At 41.2% G+C, this 25,685-nt stretch overlaps 2 protein-coding genes and 1 long non-coding RNA gene across 3 annotated transcripts in view; 2 read left to right on the top strand and 1 right to left on the bottom strand.

Annotated features, from left to right (window-relative positions):
* The window catches only part of GRHL2 (grainyhead like transcription factor 2), a 154,727-nt gene extending 146,436 nt beyond the window's left edge, over nt 1-8,291 (bottom strand). Inside the window, exon 1 of the mRNA XM_059995003.1 lies at nt 8,230-8,291. The gene's annotated coding sequence lies outside the window, so the exon portion shown is untranslated. The remainder of the gene's footprint in view (nt 1-8,229) is intronic.
* On the top strand, nt 1,243-17,863 carry LOC138414317 (proline-rich protein HaeIII subfamily 1-like). Its single transcript, XM_069541556.1, has 2 exons — nt 1,243-1,262; nt 17,416-17,863. Exons 1-2 carry the CDS (start codon nt 1,243-1,245, stop codon nt 17,861-17,863), a joined length of 468 nt encoding a protein of 155 aa, XP_069397657.1.
* A 951-nt stretch (nt 17,864-18,814) lies between these two features.
* LOC132440264 (uncharacterized) lies at nt 18,815-22,388 on the top strand. The gene is made up of 3 exons (XR_009522548.1): nt 18,815-18,978; nt 19,216-19,298; nt 21,739-22,388. It is a non-coding gene; the product is annotated as an uncharacterized lncRNA (long non-coding RNA).
* The last annotated feature ends 3,297 nt before the right edge of the window (nt 22,389-25,685 follow it).

Here is a 25,685-nt window from a genome sequence, read left to right as displayed (position 1 = left end):
GAAGATACAATATTAATATGATATCAACTCTATACCAAAGTTACCCATAAAATCTAATGTATTCCCTCCCTTCCTCCCCACCCTCAAATCAGGATTTCTTGAGAATTACAGAAGCTGATTCTAAAGTTTATATTTTAAAAAATGCAAAAATAACCAGGAAGATTCTTTAAAAGAAGAGTAATGAGATGGCACAGCACTTTCAGATATTATTAAACATTTTGGGGTTTCCCTGGTGACGACGCAGTGGTTGAGAGTCCGCCTGCTGATTCAGGGGACAGGGGTTCGTGCCCCGGTCCGGGAAGATCCCACATGCCACGGAGCGGCTGGGCCCGTGAGCCATGGCCGCTGAGCCTGCGCGTCCGGAGTCTGTGCTCCGCAGCGGGAGAGGCCACAGCAGTGAGAGGCCCGCGTACCGCAAAAAAAAAAAAAAAAAGAAAAAAAAAAATTTTGTAAGGATAAATAAATAGGTAGTTAGCTGCTTCTGAAGCATAAATAGGTAGATCATTGTAATGGAATAAAGACCTAAGAAATAGTCCCAAATATTCACAGATATTTAACATATGATAAAGGCTGAATTTTTAACAAGTGGAAATATTATTATAGTATGAACAGTATTATTCAATAAACACTATGGGCAAAACAGGGGAGCTATCTAGAAAAACAATTAAGTAAGGATCCTATCTCATTTCTTCATCAAACAAATTCTAGGTGGATCAAAGTTTTCAATGGAAATGCGAAATGATAAGTCATAGAATGATAGAATAAAACTGAGAAGTCAGTATTGGGATAGGGGTTGTTTGTAACTTTAGAACAGAGAAAGCCTTCCTAAGCAAGGCATAATACCTAGAAGCCATTTAAGAAAACAGATGAATTTGGTTGGCTACCTAGATTTTAAAAACCTCTGCAGAGCAAAAACAACATAGTCAAATGACAACAAACTGGTAGACAACACGCTAATCTCTCAGTACAAATACAACTCTTAAAATTCATCAAGGAAAGACCAAGAACACCATGCGATCCAGCAACTCCACTTCTGGGTATATATCCAAAAGAATTGAAATCAGGATCCTGGAGAGATATCTGCACTCCCATGTCCACTGCAGCACTATTCACAACAGCCAAGATATGAAACAGCCCCAGCGTCTATTGACAGGTGAACAGAGAAAGGAAATGTGGTATATATAAAATGTGGAATATTATTCGGCCTTAAAAAAAGAAGGAAATCCTGCTATTTTCGACAACATGGATGAACCTGGAGGACAGTATGCTAAGTGAAAAAAGCCAGACTCAGAAAGACAAATACTGCATGACTCCACTTCTGTGACGTATCTGAAGTACTCAAACTCATTCATACAAGAGAGAATATAATAGTGGTTGCCAGCAACTGCAGGGAGAACAAAATGGGAAGTTGTTATACATGGGTTTAAACTTTCAGTTATGCTAGATGAATAAGCTCTGGAGATCTGCTGCACAACAGAGTGCCTGTAGTTAACAATATAGTATTGTGCACTTCAAAATTTGTGAAGAAGGTAAACCTCATGTTAAGAAGGTAAATCTCATGTTATGTTCTTAACACATACACATACACACACACACGCACAAAGGGACACAAGGAAACTCTGAGATGTGCTGGATATGTCTATTATATTGATTGTGGTGATGGTATCACAGGTGTTTGCACATGTACAAACTCTTTGATTGGACACATTATTAAATACATGCAATTCTTTGTGTGTCAATCATACCTCAATAAAACCTTGTTTTTTAAAAGGCCAACAACAAAACAGAAAAACAGGCAAAGAACCTTAACAGTCCACAGTGGGGAAAAATATAATGGCTTTTAAATATGTGAAAAGAATTCAAGAAATGTGAATTATGAGACTAATTTTTTGTGTTAGCAAAAACTCTGAAGACTGATAAGATCCATTGATTGAGGGTAGGCAGAAATGAGCATATTCTAACGTTATTGACTGGTGTATAAATTAAAGCAGCATTTTTGGAGAACAATCTAAGATTTCAATATGCAAAACCTTTGCCCCAGAAGTTCCACTTCTATGAATTTATCCTTTAGTCATTCGTATGTTCATACTGCAGAATACTGTGCAACCAAAAAGGTGATTTGGTATTATTGACATAGAACAGTCAAAATCATAAAACAATATATAAAATAATTTACTTGTGAAAATTTTGTAGATTCTCAAACACATACACATTCATATGGGATATAATGCCTAGAAACACATCTATAAGGCTATCCAACAAATTGTCAAAATTCTGTTGAAAATGGTAGGAGATAAAGAAATATAAAAGGGGCATTTATTTTTTTCTCCCTGAATTTATTTACAGTTTTTGTGTAATGAAATAACTTTTTAATATTTATTCATTTGAATCCAGTAAATTCCACTTGTAGAAACTCATTCTAGGAAATACTCTCAAATCTTGAAAGATTTTATGTCTGAAGATTTTATAAAAGTATGATTTTATAATAGTGAAAACCATGGCAACAAACTACACGTAACCTACGTGTAAGTCGATGACAGTAAGTCCATAGCACATAATGCTCTGCAGCTATTAAAATATTTAGAAAAAAATCATAAAATCATGGCCAAACATTTATATTATAAAGTTAGGTTGGAAAAAAGAGAAAAATACGCAATATGACCAATTACTTAAAAACTTCCCTTCATCGGCATAGTGGTTTCATGGGGAAGACCATTATTTATAGCTTGCAAATGCTAGAATTCCTAATCAAACAATCCTTAGTTTTACAGCTTCAAGAACATTTGAAAAAATAGAAGGTGTAACACGTATCACATGAAATCCTAGATAATCAAAGAATGTATTTAAAATAATGAGTTCAACCTTCTACTGGAATTAGATGTTTTTTTCTTTTAATCAGTAGCCAAACTAATTAAGCTGAATTTTCCTTTTCACGCCCTCTCTATTAGATATGTACAGAAAAAAAAATTATATATCTAAAAGGTTAACTATAAGAGGAAGATAGAAGAAAACAGCCTGGATAATTCAGACCAGATAATGAGTTCCTGATTAGTACAGCTGGCTCTAATGTCACCAACGATTTTAAAATAACTTTCTAATTGTCCTAGATGTTTTCATGTTATACTTCAGTTTAGAAAAGTACCAAATTACTTCCACAAATTCCCAGTTCCCACAGATGTTACCTTTAACGCTACAAGCAACATACCTATGACAGAGAACAAAAACAGAAGTTTTCACCCGTAGCTCTAGAAAAGTTTTGAATAAAAAGTTTAATTATAGAGCCCTGGAGATTTACCTCTGAAAAGTGACTCCACTTTAAATAGCCTACTGTTTAGATAAACAACCAAACTGTTTCTTAACCACTAATAATAGATAAAAAAAAAAGGGAATGGATGCAAGCCTAATCAAACCTGAGAAATGAAAAATAGTGGAAGATCTTTTCAAGTCAAAATAAGGCAGAAAATTGGAAGACTCACAGGATTTTGGACCTGCCTGCCTCCACTTTTCCCACAACTAATTACCTCAAGAATGAAAGGTAAATGTGCATTTTTAAAATAAATTGCGTTTTTTTCTAATTATATTGTTTAAGGTCCTCAGACCTTAAACTAGTAGTCTGTCTAATCTTTGTGGTCTCCGTGCCTGGCATGGTGCCCGGCTCTGTACCTGGCCTGTAGGCACTCAATAAATCATGAAGTGGAAGAGATTTGTATGTACGGTGACCACCCATTTGTTGTTTGGATGTATTCATCCTGAGCTTAGTCATCACCAGTCAGCTTGGAGACATGGGCTCCCTAACCCTTGACTAAGTTCCCTGAATTTATGGCCTTTGATTAAGGAGCCTGAGTGAAGGCCTGGGTCCCTGCTTTCATTGGCAAGGGATGGGAGCTGTGAATTAGAGACAGTTCTCAGACACAATGACTTGTACCAAGAGAAGAGACCACGGCTGGGCCTACTGCTGATAAACTCTTTTTACTAATGCTGAACTCTCTATAAAACCCCAAGAAGAGCTTTTAAAATATCAAAATACTACATATATACATTAAGAAAACAAAACAAAACATAAAGTTCTCCTGAGAAAATACAATTTGAGTAAATGGAAAGAAATGCAATTCAAAACAAATTACCATTTCACCCTATCAAATTGGCAAAGACTAAAAAGAAGAACAAATACACACTACTATATATAAAATAGATAACGAACAAGGACCTACTGTATAGCCCAGGGAACTATACTCAATATTTTGTAATAACCTATAAGGGAAAAGAATCTGAAAAAAAGTATATATATATATATATATATATATATATATATATATATATATATGAATATATAAAAAACTGAATCACTTTGCTGCACACCTGAAACTAACACAACATTGTAAATCAACTATCCTTCAATATAAAAAAATAAATTAAGAAAAAAGAGGATAATATGAATTGCTGGAGAAGGAAGGTGAAATCCTCCCTCAGATACAGTGTTGATGGGAGTGTTAATGAGGAGAGGATTTTTGGATGGCAATTTGGAAATATGAACCAAATATCTTTAAAAACAGGATGGCTTTTAATGTCATGAAGAACCTAGGGGTAAGACGGGAATAAAGACACAGACGTACTAGAGAATGGACTTGAGAATGTGGGGAGGGGGAAGGGTAAGCTGTGACAAAGCGAGAGAGTGGCATGGACATATATACACTACCAAACGTAAAATAGATAGCTTGTGGGAGCCGCATAGCACAGGGAGATCAGCTCGGTGCTTTGTGACCGCCTGGAGGGGTGGGTTAGGGAGGGTGGGAGGGAGGGAGACGCAAGAGGGAAGAGATATGGGAACATATGTATATGTATAACTGATTCACTTTGTTATAAAGCAGAAACTAACACACCATTGTAAAGCAATTATACTCCAATAAAGATGTAAAAAATAAATAATAAAAATAAAAAGAGGATGGCTTTTGATCAGGGATGTCTATTCATTGGAATGTATACCAAGGACAAAACTAAGAAGTGTGTAAAGATTTAGCTATAAGTCATGCAAATATTGACTTTAATAGTAAAAAACATGAAAATTTTAAATGTACAACAGGGAACTGGTTAAATTAATCTGGACGTTTCCATTCAATGTAAAACTATGGGCCATTAAAATTATTTACCACCATGAAAAGCTATATCAATATTAACTTAAAAAATAAGTTACTAAACAGTATATAAATTACTAACTCATTTCTGTATACATAGTATATTTGTATGTACAGGCATAGAAAAAAGTAAAAATATAGATGTCAGAGTGTTAGCAGTGTTACTATTAATAACTTTGAGTGGTAGTTTTAAGAGTAGTTGTATTCTCTAATGTTTTTACAATTAAGTATGAATTAATCATCTTTAAAGAGCTTTTTAAATAACCATAAAAATAAGGCTAAAATAAAGGAAAAGATTTTAATGAGTTAAGTCCACAAAGGTTGATCTCAAACTTTGCACATTTGAAAGTAATGAAAGTACTCCCACTCATAAGAACAATACATTTGACATCAAAAAATCTAAAGCTCTGGGACTTCCCTGGTGGTGTAGTGGTTAAGAACCTGCCTGCCAGTCCAGGGGACACGGGTTCGAGCCCTGGCCTGGGAAGATCCCACTTGCCGCGGAGCAACTAAGCACGTGTGCCACAACTACTGAAGCCCACGCGCCTAGAGCCCGTGCTCCGCAACAAGAGAAGCCACTGCAATGAGAAGCCCACGCACCGCAAGGAAGAGTAGCCCCCGCTCGCCCCAACTAGAGAAAGCCCATGCACAGCAACAAGACCCAGTGCAGCCAAAAATAAATAAATAAATTTATATTTTAAAAATATTTTAAAAAATATCTAAAGCTCTGAATATTTTTTAAATCATGAAACTAAATGGTAACCAAGAACTTGAGGAAATTATAGCCAGAATTTTGACAAGACAGTTAATAATTTTAGGTGTGTAAAAAGCGCTCACAAATCAATAATAAAAATATCAGCATCCCAATTCAAAAAAAAAAAAAAAAAGAGTGAAAATTAAGAACAGACTACTCCTAAGCCCATATGGTACATTTGTATAGATGTTGTAAGGTGCCCTTTTCCCCGGGCAGAGGCCAGAGGGAAGCATAGCTCGATCTCAACCCCAAGGTCCCCTCGTCCAGGACACAAAAAAATAACTGTATGTAGTAGCCAAAGCAAAAACAAGATCTTTGGTAAAAAAAGAAACTTAAATGACGAATAAACATCTGAGAAAATGTTTAACCTCATTAATTATCAGACTGCAATTTAAAACAAAAATACACTTTTTTTGCTGTTCAAATTGACAAAAAAATTATAAATCTCATAGACTGGTGACAAGATATGAGAAAGACACTCTCAAACACTGTTGGGATAAAACAGAAATTTTTACAAGCTATCTAGAAGTCATTTTCAAAGTATGAATCAAGAACCTACAAATATTTATCTTTTGTTCTTATACTTCCAAAAACTTATTCTAAAGTAATAAGCAGAGATACAAAGATTTATATATAAGCATGATTTATAATAATGAAAAAGTAAAACAACCTAAACATAAAAAATAGGAGATGGTAGATTTCATCTTTAAATGCTATGTAGAAGTATACTTAAGAGACTAGTGAAATGCCAATAATAAGGCATTAAGTAGAAAATGCAGAATGGCATGAATGATGTAAAAACGGGAGATTATAATTTGTACACTTTTATAACCACATTCATAACGGTAAGAAAATATATGAAGTGTTAGGGCCCTGGAATTATGAGTGACTTCTCTTCTATATACCTTTCTCTAGTTTCCAGTTTTTTCTCATGGCCTTATAGTATCTGCATAATCAGAAAAAAAAAGCCTCCCCAAGAAATGGTGCTTAAAAAAGAAAACACACGGCAAGTGCAAAACTGCACCATAAAATAGTTGCAACAAAAGTCGGCCTCCACCATAGCATTGAAAACAGTGAGGTAGGTCATTCAGAAATGCTTCAAAACTGTGATTTATAAAATAATCCATCAAACAGTAAATACAATAAAAATCTCAGATTCATAAAAACATTTTCAATTTCTTCCATATTCCAGGAATATCTGGCACAACAACAACAAAATCTCAGAATATCATGTTCAATTTGGTTCACCTGGCCAACCGTAGGTTATGTTGCAAGAGAAAAACTCCCAACTTGTAATTAAATGTGCCCTGGGTATCGACCACATAGGTATTTTACTGTAAATTAGGATCAGGAACCCAAAAAAAGGATGTGCGTCTTTTAAATGAGGAAAAGAGAAGAGAAACAGGTACAACCGCCAGCCGATTCAACTTCAGGACACTAGGAGTGATAAATGAACTGTGTCCCAAGATTTGTGGGCAAATTCAAAAAGCAAATTTGTGGTCCTGCGTGGCTGAATACAAACCACACCTTTCAGGCTATTTACTGAAATTGGATAAACGCAGGATAAAAAGACAAACCGTAGCCCTTCCTAATCTCCTTCTCGCAAGCCCTACAAGGATATGCACCTTTATTTAGACTTTGAACGACCAAAATCGATAACGATTTTTGAAAATGTAAGGTACAGTATTTGAGAGCTGATGAATTTCTGCACAATGAGAAGGAAAGTATGGGGGAGGGGAAGCCAGGTAGGCACGGGAGAGAAGGGGACAATTGCAAATTTCACCTTTGAATCCACAACCAAAAAGTATAATCACAAACTCTGTGTTGATTCCCACAACCTAACGTTGCTTTGGTTTTGCTCACATTAGCAAAGTTCATTTCCTTTTTGTTTAAACCTCGCCCCTCCCCCGTTTTTTCCCTGACATATTTTTGGCAACTTAAGTGATTCTGTGAGGCCACGTTCTCCCTCCAAGTTCACATCGTGTACTTTCTGTTCCCTGGTGGATGCTCCTTGGATAGGCTGATAAGTAAATAACTTCACATTTGCGACAAAGCTTCCATTAAAGACGCCTGCAGGAAATTCAGTGATGCAATCGCACACAGCTTAACTAACAGACTCCATCTCGCGTCTGGCATGATCTATGTACCAGCTTGTAGAAGCAGGTACATGACTCACACGCTTGGCCCTCCAGGGAAAAGCAAGTCTATGTTACGGAAAAAATAAATTGTTGTTTAAAAAAAGTAATAACTCAACCGTGCCTACAACTACTTTTTGTTTTTAAAGGAAGTCATATTCCGGGTTCTCCCTAGTCCTGAAAAAAGATTAAATACAACTGGACCTACCACCGAGTCGTTCCCAAGAGCACCCACTCAGGTTAGGTCAGAGATGGCATGGAAGGCAGCCCCGCCTCCAGAGACTTTTCTCCAAGGTAATCTGCGCAGGCGCATGCAGCCTACTGAGTGGATGAAAAGGTTTCTCTTCTGCTTAGTCACCACCACCGCTCCCCACGCCCCCTCCCCCCACGCCCCCAGCTGCAAGTTATACAAAGGCTGGAAACTCCCACACCTGGGTGTACTATTTTGAAAAATAGGTGCACTTGATAATTGGTCAAATCCAAAGAGACAGGGTTGTTGAGACACTAACCCAAAAGTGTACAGGTGAGTGAGGCACAGTGCAGAAGACACACGTGGCATACCAGCAGTGAAGAGCTGAGTGACATGCCTCTATCAGCAGGGAGGGAACAGCTGAATTCTACCAGGAACAAGCAAGCAAGCAGGCTTTCCCATTTTATTTCAGCTGTGTGTGTGTTATTTTTAAATCTCTCCATGGCCAAATGACTTCTTTTTTAAATAACCTTAAAATTTTTCTAATTACAAGAACAGTACAAGCTCACTTCAGCAAACTAGAATACAGAGAAGAACAAATAAGAGACAAAAGCATCTATAATTTCTCCATGCAGAGAGCAAACCACTGTTAACCTACTGTGGTTTTATTATCATAGTTGATTATTTATTTTCTATGCCTGAAAACCTTCTAACATAATACACCATGAACATTTTTCCTGTCATTAAATATTTTTCCATAATCTGATTTATAATGCTTACCGCTGAACTGTGATTTACTAAACCAGTCCTCTGTATCTGGGCACTTAGAGCTTTGCTGATTTTTCACTTTAAAAAATATTCCTACAATTAATATCCTTGATTACTTCCTTAAGATAAAGCCCTAAAACTGGAATTCAGGTGTCAGAAGGTAGGCCCATTTCAACCAGTTTTGCTAAACTGTCTTCCAGAAAGTTTGTAAGAATGTATAATCCTTCTAGAAATGTATTTTACCGAAACCCAGTTTTGTTAATCTTGGCCAATTTGACAGGGAAACCTTGAGCTTCCCTGTTCTGTAATCTATATTTCTTGGATTATTAATAAACTGAATATTATTTTATATGTCTATTAATCACTTGTAGCTTTTGTGAACTGTCTACTCATGTTTGTGGACCATATTTCTATTGAGACGTTTGTCCTTTTTTAAAATGTTTCCAAAACTATGTAAGATAGACATAGTTTTAAAAGTAGCCACCACGATTCCAAAGCAGCTAAAAACCGTGGTCTGCACAGGAAGCATAAATGTACTTAAAGGCTCTTCTAACCTATCAAAATCCTCTACTTGAGAACTTCCAGGGGCTTCAATCCATTTTTTCCTGCTACCAACACTGACTTCAGAGAAAATGGACTTCAGAGACTTCTAAATCTTATAACACAATAGGATACCAGAGAAGGAGATTTTATTCCTGACCTACATGAATAGTCATTTGTGTGCCCTGGAGTGAAATCATATATTGTCTTTTTTTTTAACTTTTTATTTTATATTGGAGTATAGCCGATTAACAATGTTGTGAGAGTTTCAGGTGCACAGCAAAGCGACCCAGCCATACATGTACGTGTATCCATTCTCCCCCAGACTCCCCTCCCATCCAGGCTGCCACATCACATTGAGCAGGGTTCCCTGTGTATATTGTCTTACAATCGAAGTGAAACTGCAGGTGCTATTCTTATTCTTATATTATTTAATACCTTTTCTGAACACTTATTAAACCGTTGGCTTGGCAATACTGGTTGACAGTAGGTGTCCCTGAATTATGTTTTATTAAGAGGAGGAGGAATCTGGAAGTGGGGCATGGGAGGGGAAGGATGAAGGGAGGAGGAAAAGGGGGAGAAAAAGGCAGCAAGAGGCAAGAGGAGAAGGCCCATTTGTTGCTGTTTGCATTTTACTAAATTTTATTCAATGTTCCGTCCATTCCAATACTGCCTCTCCTTCACTCTACGAGCCTGCGCAGAGTAAACCACTTCCTGGGTGCTGTTCTGGAAGGGGGTTCTCAGAGTACCTGCCAGCCCTTTTTATCTGATTTTCTTGTACCTTTATCTACCAGCCCAGTGAGGCTGTGAGGGGGTCCACTAAGTAAACCATTGATCTTACCGCTTAGATGCTGAATTCCGTGTGGCCCTCTGAATTCCTCTCGCCGGCCAGAAGTCTGTTTCTTTGTCATCTTAAACCACCTTTTATTTTGCTAAAATAAAATGATTTGAGGGGGGCCTGGGAGCAGAAGCAGGTCCCACTGTGCCCTGTAGTCTCCTCTCTTGTTAACATCATCATTCTGTGAGCCGCCACCAGCCCAGACCCCACTGGAAGGGAGAAAATGAGACTCACAGAATGTTGGAGCAGGTGATTATCCTCAGAGATCATTTAGTTCAACTTCATTTTACAGGTGAAAAATAATGAAAGACAAACCCTCTGATCTTATGTTAATTATCTTATTGGCAATACAGGGAAGAGGCAAAAGCTACCTTTGTTCCTTGCTGCTTTGAAAAGTTAGATCCAAGAAGTAAAGAAAGCAGTTATTTTCTGAGGCTCACTGAACTGAGAACTAAAACCAATGATTTGGGGTGAGTGTGGGAAGGAAAGGCCATTTTAACTCACAGAAATGCTGTCGGAACCTTAACCACGTGTTTCGTATACTCACGTTCATATCTTAAGAAGCAAATAGGCAATGCCTCCCCTGTTCTCAATCTCCCTACCAAAAAAACGGAGTACATTTTTTTACTTAATCAAAACCTCAGATTTTCAATTCATACAACGCCAGTATGCAACACACAAGAAAGAATGTAAGGCACTTTTTTCCTCAAATCAAACTTTCAGCTCCAAATCCTACTCTTGGTTACTCACAGACTCTGTATGATCTGTAAGGCTCGTCCTAGATCTAGGATTCAAGGCATCAAGTTAAAATCAGAATCAATCCGCCAGGAGGATAAACAGCACACGTCATCCTCTCTTAGAGCCCAGCTCTGCCGCCGGAGCATGGCAGATCTCATGCTACTGAGAAAAGGCTGGCAACTCTAAGGGGGCTAAAGCATAGTTTCTCCCTGCTCCTTTTTTCTTCCTCTCTTTTCTCCATTCTTCTCCCCTTCGCTTCAACCTTTCCCCGTTTTCTGAAACCCCGATCTAAATTCAGAAGCCTTAAGAAAGAGACTCTGGCCCTGGGGTGTTTGTTCCACGTGCACATCCACCATTTGGACGAAAGGCTGGCGCCAAAATAAAAAGAAGCAACAGGCGAATCTTGCTTCCCTTTCTGCTCTGGGGGGTGTCTGCATTCACACTTGTAAAGGAAGCATTTCCTTGGGAGTGAATGTGAAGTCAGACCACTTTAAAAATGCTCCCCACAAAGTTCATTGCCCTGTTCATTACAAAGTAAAATTAGCCTCTTCATCGCCACAGGCAGTGATTGCTTTACACTGAAGGCCCATTCAAATGCTTGGTGAATCTCCATAACCCGGACAGATTCTCAAAATGTACATCGAAATCCCCTGAAACGTATCAGCTTTTTAAGTACGTTCCACAGAGCTCTAAAAATGTGTGCTTGGTGGGCATTTTATAGAGCAAATCAAAATGTGCTGTTTTTAAAAATAATATTGCTTTAATCCTGCTACTCACCAGAACACATCACGCTAAAACACTTAATTCCCTTCCCAATATAAATGGGGGTGGAAGTTGGGGGTAGATCCCTAAAGAAGTACTTCCTTGCTTCTACCCCACTTACCCCATTATAGCCCAGTCCTTTCTACCACAGACCATTAAAAGATTTACAGCATAAAATGTAATTTTCTGGTGATGGAGGATGGATGGATAGATGGATGGATGGATGGATGGATGGATGGATGGATAGATGGATGGATAAATAAAATGGAAGCAAGGAGCCAGGACTTCTCTAATGGATGGAAATATGCAGGGCAGGTGGAGGGTAGAGTGAATCTGAATTTTGGAGGCTTCCGTTTGAAGACCTGTGAAGCTGTCTGAGGGACTTCCAGGTATATGTTGTTGTTACTAAGCAACCCACCCATCCTCCTGGGCCAAAGCAGAAATTCCTATTCAGCCTGTTGCTGCTCGCTAAGGAATTTTTCCTGGACAAGTTTGCCAAACCAATCATTACCCTGTTTCAGCCTAGACCTCACTTTTTATAATTGAGCAGGAATCCCTGAATACCTTTTGAAAAGGAAGAGAGTGCCTGCACCCCGAAGTGAGTATCAGGGATCATGAGTGAGGACTCTAATTTAGGACAAGGCTTGCCTTATACTAAGAAGAACTTAAAAGTAAACATTTTCCAAGGTTAAGCTCAGTTGACTTGAATTAGATAAGGTACCATCACCTGCTGCCATCATCTTAACCCTTGGCTCAGGTGAAAAGAATGGGTTGCTGTTGCTATAAATGCTAAGAGAACACAGCAAAGTTCACTGGCTAAAAGAACACCTAAAATCAGATTCATATTTATATCACTGCATGGAAGAAGTGCATGTGTAAATTCCTATCAAGTAATATGGGAGGGAAAAAAATCAGCAAAGTGGCATCAGGAGACAGACCAAGGAAGGAAAGAAGGGAGGGAGGGAGGGAGGGAGGGAGGGAAAGAGGGGGAAAAAATGTTGCTTCAGACTAAGGACAAAATAAGAGGGAAAATACAATTTAACCAAATTGTTTATTTTTTAACCTGAAACGTATGCCTGGTTGTATCAAAGTCACAGAGAGGAACCAAAGCATTTGCCTGAGTTACCTAAGTCTTTAAAAGAAAACTAGATTCAATAACCAAACATCAAAATAATAATCTTGTTTAAATTATCTATAGATTTCAAACAAATACTTCTAGGGGTTCTTGGGTGGTGGTGGTGTATAAATGTTATGTATGTTTGACTTACTTGGCTATATGTATAAATTCTCTGTTTGACTTTGCAGAGTATAGTAGAAATTGCTAGATACAGCTCTTCATCACTGCTCCAGCACTTACTTTTAATCCTCCTTAAATCAGATGGCACTGGGTCCATTTGGGTGGCCTAGTCTCTGCGGTTGGTTTAAAACAGGACCTAATTACAGATCAACAGAAAGCCTAGTACCATCTTATTAGGGTAATACTTAAAGCTACCATTAGCCCTAGAGATGAAACTGCAACCATCATCCCATTAAATATTTCACCAAGGACCAGCATCAGATTGTACAGATCAGAACTCGTTATCTTTGACTTTGTGCTACAAAATAGAATCTAAATTCAATGAAATAACTGTGCCCAGAAAAATGAACACTAATTTTATCTTCTAATGTAAAACTATGGAAGGACAAGGTTGGCCTTCTAACTCCAACCCAGCTCCCTAGTGAGTGGGATCCAGCCTAAAATCTGAGTTTGACCTTTTAACTCTGGGCCTGGCAGAAGGCCACATGGGTGACATCACTCCCAATCAGGTGTTTAGCAGCTCTGGAAATATGACTTGTCAAAAGGATCCCATTCTTCCAGAAGGGACAGTTCAGCAACACAATGAAAGTAAACAACATTGAGAGAAGGCCTAAGAACTCTTAAACCCTAGTTAAGATATCAGAAGCTGCTCATCCAAAAGTAGCAGAATGAACACAAAGCCTACAGGTTTCATTTCACTTATATGCTGGATATACACCTGAGAAGGGATATATAAATTGAATTTATTAGGTAACATACTCACTTAAAGCATTATTTTGCTAAATAACCCAATGCACATGCCTTGGCCCCTCTCTGGAGAATCTGATTCCATAACTCTGGGGTGGGGCACAGGGAGTGTAGTTTTACCAAGTGCCTCAGGTGATATATTTTTGTAATCAGATGAGTTTGTGTTGCAGTGATTTAAAGAATGCCTATGGACATTCCTATTACTAAGCACATACATAATTATCTTCAACCTTTTTTTTTTCCAATCAGTCCAGACTTCTATATTGTTGTCTAGCATTTTCTCATTTTTCAGGTAAGTTAATTTTGCCTGTATATTAGTTTATTTCACCGAAGATGCAAAACTAACCAAAGCACACTGTTTGCAGTGTCTCACTTCCAAACACAGTGGCCCAGTCTGTTTTCTGATGGATACAAGTTTGCAGAAATTGAATGCGGATGAGAGAAAGAAAGGGTGAACTGGAGGCTAATTTAGGGTTGAGATAGCCAGGAAGGGCGGCAGGTTAAATTAAGAGGTTTAGACATGTATGAGTGTCAGAGCAAACACCACGTTGGTCCCTCTTCTTCAGTTCTAATTCCCAGGGGTCATCCAGTATGTGTGCATTTTTTCATCTCTAAATTAAGAAGCGTGCAAGATTTAATCCATTGTAGGGAAGAGAACACTGGACTTTAGCCATTAAGCTGGTGACACCTGGGGAAAGATACAAGACTGACACTATTAGCTGATTCTGTATTTACTGTATTTGTAAGTATAGTGTTGTCTGGTTTTGAGTGTACAAGTGTCTGGACTATTAAGTAGAGAACTGATTATCTTAGTTTACTTAATGGGACCACTGTCTCTCTAAGTCTCTGATTCACCCACACTGGGCTCCTTTCTGATCCTAGAATATGCTAAGTACTCTCCCACCTCAGGGTCTTTGCACTTGCTCATCCATCTGCCTGTAACACTCTTATCCCAAGTATCTTCAGTGCTTGATCTCACTTCAGGTTTCTGCTCAAAGGTCATCTCATCAGAGAGGCCATCCCTGAGCACCTTATATAAAATAATTCCCCGTTACTCTCAATCCCTTTAGCCTGCTTTGCTTCCCTTTGTAGCATTTATCATCATCTAACTTGTTATGTATTTCCTTCTTTATTGATTTACTGTTTCCTGGAACTACAATGGTAGCACCACAATGGCCGGCAGTTTGTCCTATTTGCTAATGAATCTCAGTGCCAGGATCAACGCTCAGTATATAGTGGCACTCAAGATATATTTGTTGAATAAATGAGTGGGTATTTTTATTGCTTCGAGGAAGATATGATTAACTCAGTATTGGTGATATTAAAAGATAATATAGGGAACTCCTTGGTGGTCCAATGGTTAGGACTCCATGCTTTCACTGCCGTGGCCCGGGTTCAACCCCTGGTCGGGGAACTAAGATCCCGCAACCTGCGTGGCGTGGCCAAAAAAAAAAAGAAAAGAAAAGAAAAAAAAATTATATAGCTAAATGGAAACATATCCATTTATAAAACTAAAGAGTAGAAAGATTAATTAAAATATTTCATCCCATTACTTGAAATGCTACCCACATGAGGTATCTATAACTTTGGACATTTTCCTTTCTAGAATAATGGCTGGACTCCTTAAGACAAAACACACAGAATGACTAAAGGTAATCGTCCTAAGGCAAAAGCGGGGTGGATAGGGAGAAGGGGGATTTATGTGATATCTGTTACTGTTTCATCTTCCACTAGAGTGTAAGTCCCTTGAGGACATGGCCCACTTTATACGTCTTTTTATTCTCCTACAATACCTATCTGAATGTGTTGCAAATGGTAGGTAATCAGAAAACACATATAGGTAATGAAAAACACCTGTTTCAAATAAATCATATATATATATATTCTGAATATTTTGGCAATAAAATAAGAGTTTCTAAATCTATCATTGGGCGGCTAGGATACACATGCTTGTTGACAAAGGTCATAAATCTCCACAAAATGTTAGAAAGGGGGAGCAGAAAAATTCTAAATATGTACAAAGACAAACTGTCCTAAAAATACTTTGTTTTAAATAGCGATAGCATCAACATTGCAGAACATAAAAAGCAGATCGTGTCAATCTGAAAACTTCACGACTATAAAAAAGATGATGCTACTTCAGTCCAGACTTGCTAACTGGAATTATCTTCGTATGCTATCCAAAAGCTTACCTACACTTTGATTGGTTTATAGAAAAAAAAGTCCTTCGTGTATTCCTTTAGGTTAGTTCCAGAAAATAAAGACAAGCCTCCTACAGGGATTTACCGAAAAGTTGATAAAGTTCAAGCTCCAGGACTCCCGTTTGCTCTGGCAGGAAGCTCCAGAAACAGGCTCACATGGGTTTTTCTTTTTTTGGTTTTTTTTTTTTTTTTTTTTTTTAAGAGCCCTCACCCCCTACTCCACCTAACACAATTGCATAAGCTTCAAGCTCATAAAACCTGGGCCCACCCCTGCCAGCCAGCCATTAAAAAACTAGGCTAGAATCTGCAAAAATGATCCAAAAATCATTTATTAATTTCAAGCATTTCTCCATAGTCTAGGCAAAGAGACGTAAATGGGGTTCAACAGTCTCTTTGAGGTATTGTTAGTATTACTTTTCCCAGGAAACGAAATGAAGTCTTGGAAACCATCGCTAGATAAAAGTTACTTTCATTAAGTGTAAGTATACATAACCCTAGATAGTTATTACCCATAAAAATTAGGTAATGTATCGCAGTGAACTAGATTGCTAGTTTTATTGCTTATTTTCTTTCTTTAAATTTATTTTTAATTGAAGTATAATTCACATTCAAATATTATTTTCAAGTGTACAACATAGTGATTTGATGTCTATATAGGTCACGAAACGATTCGCACAATAAATCTAGTTACAATCCGTCACCAAAGTTAACACAATATCGACTATATTAGAACTAATTTTCAATACTAAATAAATGATCTTCATTGGTGCTAAGTACAATCGGTTAAAAGCCAATCTGTTTTCATCCTAAATTCATTTGAGTCCCGTTGTATCACCAAACGAAGTGGTGCAACCGAATGTTAATCGTGTTAAATAAGGAATTACAGTAAGACTTATCCAAGAGTCACTAGATTCGCAACCATTTTTGACACGAAGATCGAAACAAACCAAAAAAACCGTGCTGCCATCTCGGCTTTTGGCTACTGAAGTTTTCAAGCTCGAGGAGTGAGTTCTTAAAGGTTACGGAGAGAATTGGGGGTGGGAGCGGGGGTACACTCAAACCCACACTTTCCCAGTCCCACCCCTGCTCCCGACCTCGGCTCGTGTTTGTACTGTAACTAGGTCCTCCCCTCCGGTGTGTAGCTCGCACTTAATTTTTCATTAGTGGGTAAAGTGGTACTAATATCTGGTAGTTTTTCTTAAGTATGATAGCCTGTGACGTTAGCTACACCTACCCTACCCGGGGCTTAACTTTGAGGATGGTCCCCTCCATCCCTGGGCAGGTCCACAGGGCATTCCTGCTGCCCCCCTCAGGGTCCCTCGATTTGGGACGGGTCCCAGGCCACTTCTCCAGGAGAGGCGCCGGCAGCCCGCGGCCTCCGGCCCTCCCCCCGCGGAAACGCCCTGTGGAAGGTCTCCTTGGGGTGGCCGCACCGCCGGGGTAAAGCGACCAGGAAAAGCGGAAAGGCGGCCTCCACGCACTCCCGATAGGACGCGCCCGCCAGGAGGGGGAAGGCAGCGTCGCCACCGAATCCCGGGCAGGGCCGCGGGACCCACCTCCGGCTCCCGCTCGCTCCCGCCCTCCGCCCCACCTCCCCCTGGCAGCACAAAGCCGGCCGGGAGGCGGGGGCCAGGCCTGCTGGGAGGCCGCCTGGACGAGACGGGACCCGGGCCCGGCGCCCCGCGGCTCAGGCTGCCGAGCCCCGGCGCGTCTAGAGTTCCCGTCACGGACGGGGCGGACGCGCCCCCCGGCTGGCCTTAGGAGGCGCGGGAAGCCGGGCTCCCCGCCTTTTCAGGCGAGAGTCGCCTAGGGAGGCCCCGGCGCACTCGCTCCGTCCCGCTAGCCACGCCCGAGGTGGCGGCCTCCGGAGCGGGGCGCCTGGACCGGCCGGGCCTCGGAGGGCGGCGAGCTCGCGAGGCCGCGGAGGCTGTCCCGGCGGGTCTGACTAGATAAGTTGCAGGCGCCCCTTAGCGCCTTACCGTGGCGCAAACTGGGGCCTCAAATCAATCCCCCTTGTTCCCGAAAGGCCCAGTCCTCCCGCACCTGCGTAAGGTGGCCAAGCCATTCGGGGGCGGGCGGGAGGGGGCGGGGGCACGGGGGTAGGGGCGGCCCCCGCTGCCCCCGAGACCCGGGCCGCTCGGCGCCTCGCCTCCCGTCGGGGGCGCACACGCGGGCGCGCACACGCACACCATCCGGCCCAGTGCGGGAAGATGGCCGTTTCTGCTGCAGGATAAAGGCTCTTTGTTGCGCTCGCACAAAAGCCGCCAAGACCCGCTTTTTTCAGCAGGCCCTTTGGGCAAATCGAAGGAACTCAGCTGAATTTCCAAATGGCCCTAGGAGCCTGAAGCGGTGGGAGCAACTAAAAGAGAGGGGGAATAACAGGCCTCCCGCCCTCTTCTACCAAAACCTCTGCCAATATACAAGGATTCGTCCTGGGAGACCGGGGCTGAGATCATTCGTAAGGGAGGAAGGAAAGAGGAAAACCTACTTTTAGTATCAAGGCCCAAAGGGGGTATTAAACATTCATATTCTTGCAGGGTGTCTCCCCTTAACCAGGGTAGAAACATAATCTGGAAAAGTCTGGATACACCAAAAAGAAAAAGAAAAAAGAAAGAAGAAAAAAAAAAAAACCAACAATAGCAACCTAAAAAAAAAAAAAAACCAAAAAACATAACAAACCAGTTGCCATCAACCCAAAGTGGTAGTAGCAGCAGCCGGCGCGTGTGATCCACTTACTTGTCCGACTCTTGTGACATGTTTGATCCAATGAACTCGCTCCCCTTTTCCTGGAGCCTCAGCCTCTGGTGAAACTGGACTTTCAAGTCTGTGCAGGTGAAGGTGTGTGAGAGCCCGTGATGGCAGAACAAGAGCTACAGGTAATTCTGCTTTTCCGTCCCCCCTCACCAATCTCGCTCGCTCGCCCGCTCGCGCCCTCACCTAGCCGGAAAGGTGGGATAAGGGGGGGCCCCCTCACATGGGGCCCGAGCTCGGAGGCGGCCGGGCGGCGCGGAGTCCTCCCGGATCGTGGCAGTGGGCAGCCACAGAGCACAAAGTGGCGGACTTGGGCGGCCACAGGTAACTTTCTCGCAAGGAGCTGAATTCTTTCACTAAAGGGTACAAGCCCGAGGGACGAGCTGCGCGGTGATTGGCTGCGGGGTTCCCTCAGGTGAGCTGCCATTGGCAGAGGCGCGCTCAGGTAAGGCCCTTCTCCAAGTGCAGGTAACTCACTCCGAAGTTTACCTGAGAGCAGCGGCGGCACGCTTGCAGCTCTGCGGCAGCCCGTGGGAGCCGAGGGTCAGTGCTTCGAGTAGACTTCATGCTACGTTCCCCTTCTTCCCGGAGGCCGGCCTGGGAAGGGGGGTGGGGGGTTTGGCGGGGGATGGGGGGGAATTGAGGGAGAGAAGTTAACAGGAAAAAAAGCAACACCTGCAACCACTAGGGATTGTGGGTCAAACGGAAGGACTAAGGAGAGCTGAACTCGGGGATCCCAAGCCAACCGGAATCAAATGCAACCGCACCGCCACAAGGCTTTTAATACCCACATTAAGAAGACGGTTTGACAGTGTCGGAAGAGTACGGGACTGAAGTGTACGTTGTGCTCAGAGGGGGAGAAAAACACAAAGATCGCCGAGTCTGTTACGTAATTGCATTTTTAACATACTTATCCACAACAAACACTTTTCGTGTCCCGTTGTGTAACAGATACGGTAGATTACTAGATTTACAAATAGGTGAGCATCCTTTCAAGACCTAGACGGATAGGGAGTGGCATGGTTTTGATAAGGTGAAGAAATTTGGTTGAACAGACCCTAATATGGCTCAGACACACCACTTCCATCTTAACTCTGCAGCCTGGGATTCCAGAGCTGCAAACCACTGAATCCCTCCCATAAACCTGTTGTCATTTGACGTTTCCAGGCAAGCATCAACATTTACATTGTAATTCAATAGAAGCAGCGATTACAAAGAAAATTTATCCTTCCAGCTTAATATGGTTGCTACGGAAACAATTCAGAATGAAACTGACTTTTTTGCAGTTTTGTTTCTCCTGGTTGGGAGCAACGAATTTGCAAACGTGTAATTTATAACCACTACTTCCAACGAGTATCTGTGGAAGTTCCGACAGTAATCTAGCCCATGCATATGAATTGTAGAAATAAAGAGGGCATGGAAAGCTTATCATGATTTATTTCGAATTAATACTACATTGACAGAGATGAAACAACTTCTATTTTAACCTGTATGGATCATGTATTTCCTGAAAATTACATTATGAGACAAGGTTTGGCTGTTCTGTGTTTCATTCTCAACAAATGAATTTCAAATTTTTTTCTTACTTTTTAAAGATAGTATAAGCACACACGCTTACTTTTTAAAGATAACATGATACTTTAAGATAATGCAGTACCCACCTCTCATTTGCCTTCTTAACCTCCTGTCTAGAGGCTACCAAATTCCACTTTTAGCCATCTATTCTGTCATTACCTTCCTATTTCTAAATAATTTACACAGCTATCCCTTGATTTATCAATTTAGATGGTGTGTTTTGTCCACCTGTTGCCTTAGATAAGGACTTAACTCTATCAAACCCCATCTAGTTTCATCTTCCACCATTCATCCAATATATCTCTTTCACAGTTTAGGGATAGCAAGCAGTCAGTGACTGTGCAAATACTAGTCACAATAGAGCAACTATGGTTGTTTTCTTTCTTATAAAAACCTTTTATCTGTTTACTCAGTTTGTGATGTTTCCAACCTGATATTTTTTCTACAACATGTCTATCAGATAACTGTCACATTTATTTTCCAAATGATCAATCGATCCCATTCCCCACCCCCCATCCCCCTCCAAAGTCCACTGTCCTTCTCTTCCAATGGAGATAAGTTCCTCTCTGGACCTGCTACTCCGTTGTCATCCTGGGACATCTCCAGAGTAAGAACCACATCTCTCTGCCCTGTGCCTTTTTTCTTGGTTTGCTGCTTCATTTTCCATGGCATATGTTCCAGTAATAGCCCAAGAATGGGTACAGAAGGTAAAATTTTAAATGTCTTTATTCACCTCTTACTTTTTAAAGAGTTTGACCAAGTGTAGAATTCTAAGTTGAAATGTTTCATTCATAAGTTCATAAAAATTGCTCTTTTATCTTCTAGCATCCAATGTTGCCATTGAGAATTCGGATGCCATCTTGATTCCCATTCCTTTGTGATCTGGAGTTTTTCTTTCTAAAAACTTACAGAATAATCTCTTTATCTCTAATATTCTGAAATTTCATGATTATGTGCCTTGGTTACCTAATATTCTGAAATTTCATCATGCTGGAGGCTCTCATCAAATGTTTGCAAACCTTTGACTCTCCCTTCTTACTTAAGAATGAGGTCATAAAACCCCACTGGAAACCACACATAGGGGTGGGAGGGAGTGTGCTCGCTCATTGGTGGGCTCGCTGTGTGGTGATCAGATAAAAAGTTCACCTTTCCTTAGGAAGATCCCCTAAATATCAGAAACTAGAGGTCTGTTCTTCTGGGCTCTTCAGCGTCTCAAGAGAAGTATCTGCTATCTCTTGCCTGAGGGAAAACTCACCAGGCTGCCAGTCTTCTCAACTCATATGCAGTGTATCATTCTTTCTTTCCTGTAGGTGCCTTACTCCTGCCCTTCTTTCTGCCTGATGCACAAGCCTCTCTCCTGTTTTTCCTGCTGGAGTTGTAATCACCTGCCTCCAAGAAATGGCACAGGGGACCTGAGCTGAGGATCTAACAACTCCAAGTACCCACATTCACTCAGTCTCGGCCTCTCACTTCTCCCTCACTTCTGGGATCCTGAGACATCTCACCAGCATCTCTCTCTCTCATGATCTCTGGCATGTCCAAGACCCAGGCCTATCTGGTGTTTTATAGAATAATCTCCTGAGCTGTTTCTGTACTGACCTCTAGGATGACATTAGAGTAGCTTCCGATGTTCCGTTAAACCAGTTTCCAGGGCTTCCCTGGTGGCACAGTGGTTAAGAATCCGCCTGCCAATGCAGGGGACACGGGTTCGATCCCTGGTCCGGGAAGATCCCACATGCCGCGGAGCAACTAAGCCCGTGCGCCACAACTACTGAGCCTGCGCTCTAGAGCCCACGAGACACAACTACTGAAGCCCACGTGCCAGAAGTACTGAAGGCTGCGTGCCTAGAGCCTGTGCTCTGCAACAAGAGCAGCCACCACAATGAGAAGCCCGTGCACCGCAACGAAGAGTAGCCCCCGCTCACCTCAACTAGAGAAAGCCTGTGCGCAGCAACGAAGACCCAACCCAGCCAAAAATAAATAAATAAATTTATAAAACAAACAAACAGTTTCCACTCTTCCATCCAGACCATCTTCCAGAATTGTGTTGAAATATATCCATTGCAGATGACCCCACCTCCATCCTCTTTGTCCCTGTGGATTTATCCTTTTATGTTCCTTTAGTGTGCTTTTCAGAAGACAGTGAACATAAACAAATATGGGTCAATCTGCCATCTTTAATGGGAAGCCATTTCCAAAACTATCCAAACTGTCCCAGATTTGTTTGTGCAAACAAAACAAGAATTTGTGGGCAACCCTTTCCTCTTTTTGGTCAGTGGTGGCCAAGATTCCTTTCTTCCTCTCCAATATCAAATAACTCAAGTTTGATTGCATCACTTAGTATCCCCTGATTGGCTACCTACTGCTACATTGATTGGTTAGTTTATGAAGGATAAGGTCCTCCCTGGAGCATTTTAAATAATCGACCATGAAATTACCTCTGTTACCCAATTGTTTTGATTCTTTTGGCAAAAGAGTTGTAAGTGACTATGAAACCCTGCCACACCCATCATGAGAATGTACTTCTCTCTCTCATTTTAACAGTCTTCACAGGATCTTCACCAGGAGTAGATTCCATCTCAAGAAACCACTTTCTTTGGTCAACTCAGCATTCATGAAAGTTTTATCATCAGATTGCAGCAATTCAGTCACATCTTCAGGCTCTACTTCTATTTCTAGTTCTCTTGCTATTTCTACCCCATCTGCAGTTACTTCCTCCAATGAAATCCTGAGCCCCTCAAAGTCATTCGTGGGGATTGAAAGCAACCTCTTCCCAACTCCTGATAACCTTGATATTCTGACCTCTTTCCATGAGTCACCTCATCATGAATGTTCTTAATGGTATCTAGAATGATGAATCCTTTCCAGAAGGTTTTCAGTTTACTTTGTCCAGATTCATCAGAGGAATCATTGTCTGTGGCAGCTATAGCCTTATGAAATGTACTTCTTAAATAGTAAGACCTGAAAGTTGAAATGACTCCTTGATCCATGGGCTGCAGAATGGATGTTGTGTTAGCAGGCATGAAACAACATTCATCTCATTGTACATCTCCATCAGAGCTCTTGGTTAACCAGGTGCATTTTCAGTGAGCATCAATATCTTGAAATGAATCTCTTTTTTTCTGAGCAGTAGGTCTCAACAGTAGCTTAAACATTCAATCAACCATGCTATAAACACATATGCTGTCATATAGGCTTTGTTGATCCATTTGTCGAGCACAGTCAGATTTAGCATAGGGCCCTAGGATTTTCAGAATGGTAGATGAGCACCGGCTTCAACTTCAAGTCACCAGCTGCATTAGCCTCTATTAAGAGAGTCAGCCTTTGAAGCCAGGCGTTGACTTCTCTCTAGCTATGAAAGTTCTGGTGACATCTTCTGCCAATACAAGGCTTTTTCATCCACATTGAAAGTTTGATGTTTAGTGTGGCTACCTTCATTAATTATCTTAGCTAGAGGGACTTCCCTGATGGCTCAGTGGTTAAGGATCCACCTGCCAATGCAGGGGACACGGGTTTGAGCCCTGGTCCGGGAAGATCTCACATGTCACAGAGCAACTAAGCCCATGTGCCACAACTACTGAGCCTGAAAGCCACAACTACTGAGCCCACGCACCTAGAGCCCATGCTCCACAACAAGAGAAGCCACTGCAACGAGAAGCCTGCGCACCACAACGAAGAGTAGCCCCTGCTCGCCGCAACTAGAGAAAGCCCACACGCAACAAAGACCCAACGCAGCCAAAGATAAAAATAAATAAATAAATAAATTTATTAAAAAATTATTTTAGCTAGATCTTCTGTATAACATGCTGCAGCTTCTACATCAGCACTTGCTGCTTCACCTTGCATTTTTACATTACAGACACGGCTTCTTTCCTTAAAGTTCATGAACCAACTCCGCTGGCTTCAGACTTTTCTTCTGCAGTGTCCTCACCTCTCTCAGCCTTCATAGAATTGAAGAGAATTAGGGCCTTGCTCTGGACTTGGCTTTGGCTTAAGGGAATGTTGTGGCTGGTTTGATCTTCTATGCAGACCACTAAAACTTTCTGCATATCAGCAATAATTTTGTTCCCCTTTCTTACCATTCATGTGTTCACTGGAGTAGCACTTTTAATTTCCTTCAAGAACTTTTTCTTTGCATTTACAACTTGGCTAACTGGCACAAGAGGGCTAGCTTTTGGCCTGACTCAGCTTTCTACACGCCTTCCTCTCTGAGCTTAATAATTTTCAGCTTTTGATTTAAGGTGAGAGATGTGCGACTTGTCCTTTCACTTGAACACTTAGAGGCCACTGTAGGGTTATTAACTGGCCTAATAGCAATGTTGTTGTATCTCAGGGAATAGGGGGGCCTGAAGAGAGTGAGAGACATGGGGCAATGGCCTGTCAGTGGAGAAGTCAGAACACACACAACATTTATCTATTAAGTTTGTCGTCTAATATGGGCATATTTCATGTTGCCTCAAAACAATTACAATAGTAACATCGAAGATCACCTATCACAGATCACTATAACAAATATAATAATAATGAAAAAGTTTGAAATATTGCAAAAATCATCAAAATGTGACACAGAGACACAAAGTGAGGAAATGCTGTTGGAAAAATGGTGCCAACAGACTTGTTTGATGCAGGGTTGCCACAAACCACCAATTTGTAAAAAATACAATACGTGCAAAGCACTGTAAAGTGAAGTGCAACAAAATGGAGTATGCCTCTACTGAGGGTTAGGACCTCAACATATGAATTTAGGGGAGGTACAGTTCAGCCCATAACACCATGCCTCCTCCATGCTGGCAGGAGACAGAAGTGTATTCTAGACAAATTGAACCAGGAAGACCACAGGCTTGGGTACATCGAAGGAACCGTCAGGAGTGAGGCATTGGACCTATAACAAGGAGAACATGCGAAGGCCACATGCTAATCAGTGAGATACCATCTCCTAGCTTCCTCCATCCAGCCCAGTGAGCCAGGAATATACCACTTGTACCACAATATACCAGCCAGCTTATATCACTACCAGCCATGCCTCTCCTCAAGGTAGGAGATGAGAGGATCTTTCTTTAGATTAATTATAAAGCCCTAGAGAAAAGACCTACAGATACTGATGTGGGTGTTTCCCAATCAGGAAAAAAGAGAGAGTGAGAGAGAAAGAAGGAAGAGAGGAAAGAAAAGTGAAGAAAAGAGAGGAAGGAAGGGAGGGAGGAAAGGGACTATTCTCTACCAGATCCCCTTTCAACAAAGTCCATCAGTCAATAAGTCC

This window comes from Delphinus delphis, chromosome 17, assembly GCF_949987515.2.
Source record: "Delphinus delphis chromosome 17, mDelDel1.2, whole genome shotgun sequence".
Classification (NCBI taxonomy): Eukaryota; Metazoa; Chordata; class Mammalia; order Artiodactyla; family Delphinidae; genus Delphinus; species Delphinus delphis.
This window is presented reverse-complemented; position numbering and strand designations above follow the sequence as displayed.

What these genes read in the sequence shown, in the direction of transcription:
- LOC138414317 (XM_069541556.1), top strand. Translation starts at nt 1,243, where the DNA reads ATGGATGAACCTGGAGGACA. An exon ending in ATGGATGAACCTGGAGGACA is followed by an intron (nt 1,263 to 17,415) that starts GTATGCTAAGTG and finishes TGCCCCCCTCAG; the next exon opens with GGTCCCTCGATTTGGGACGG.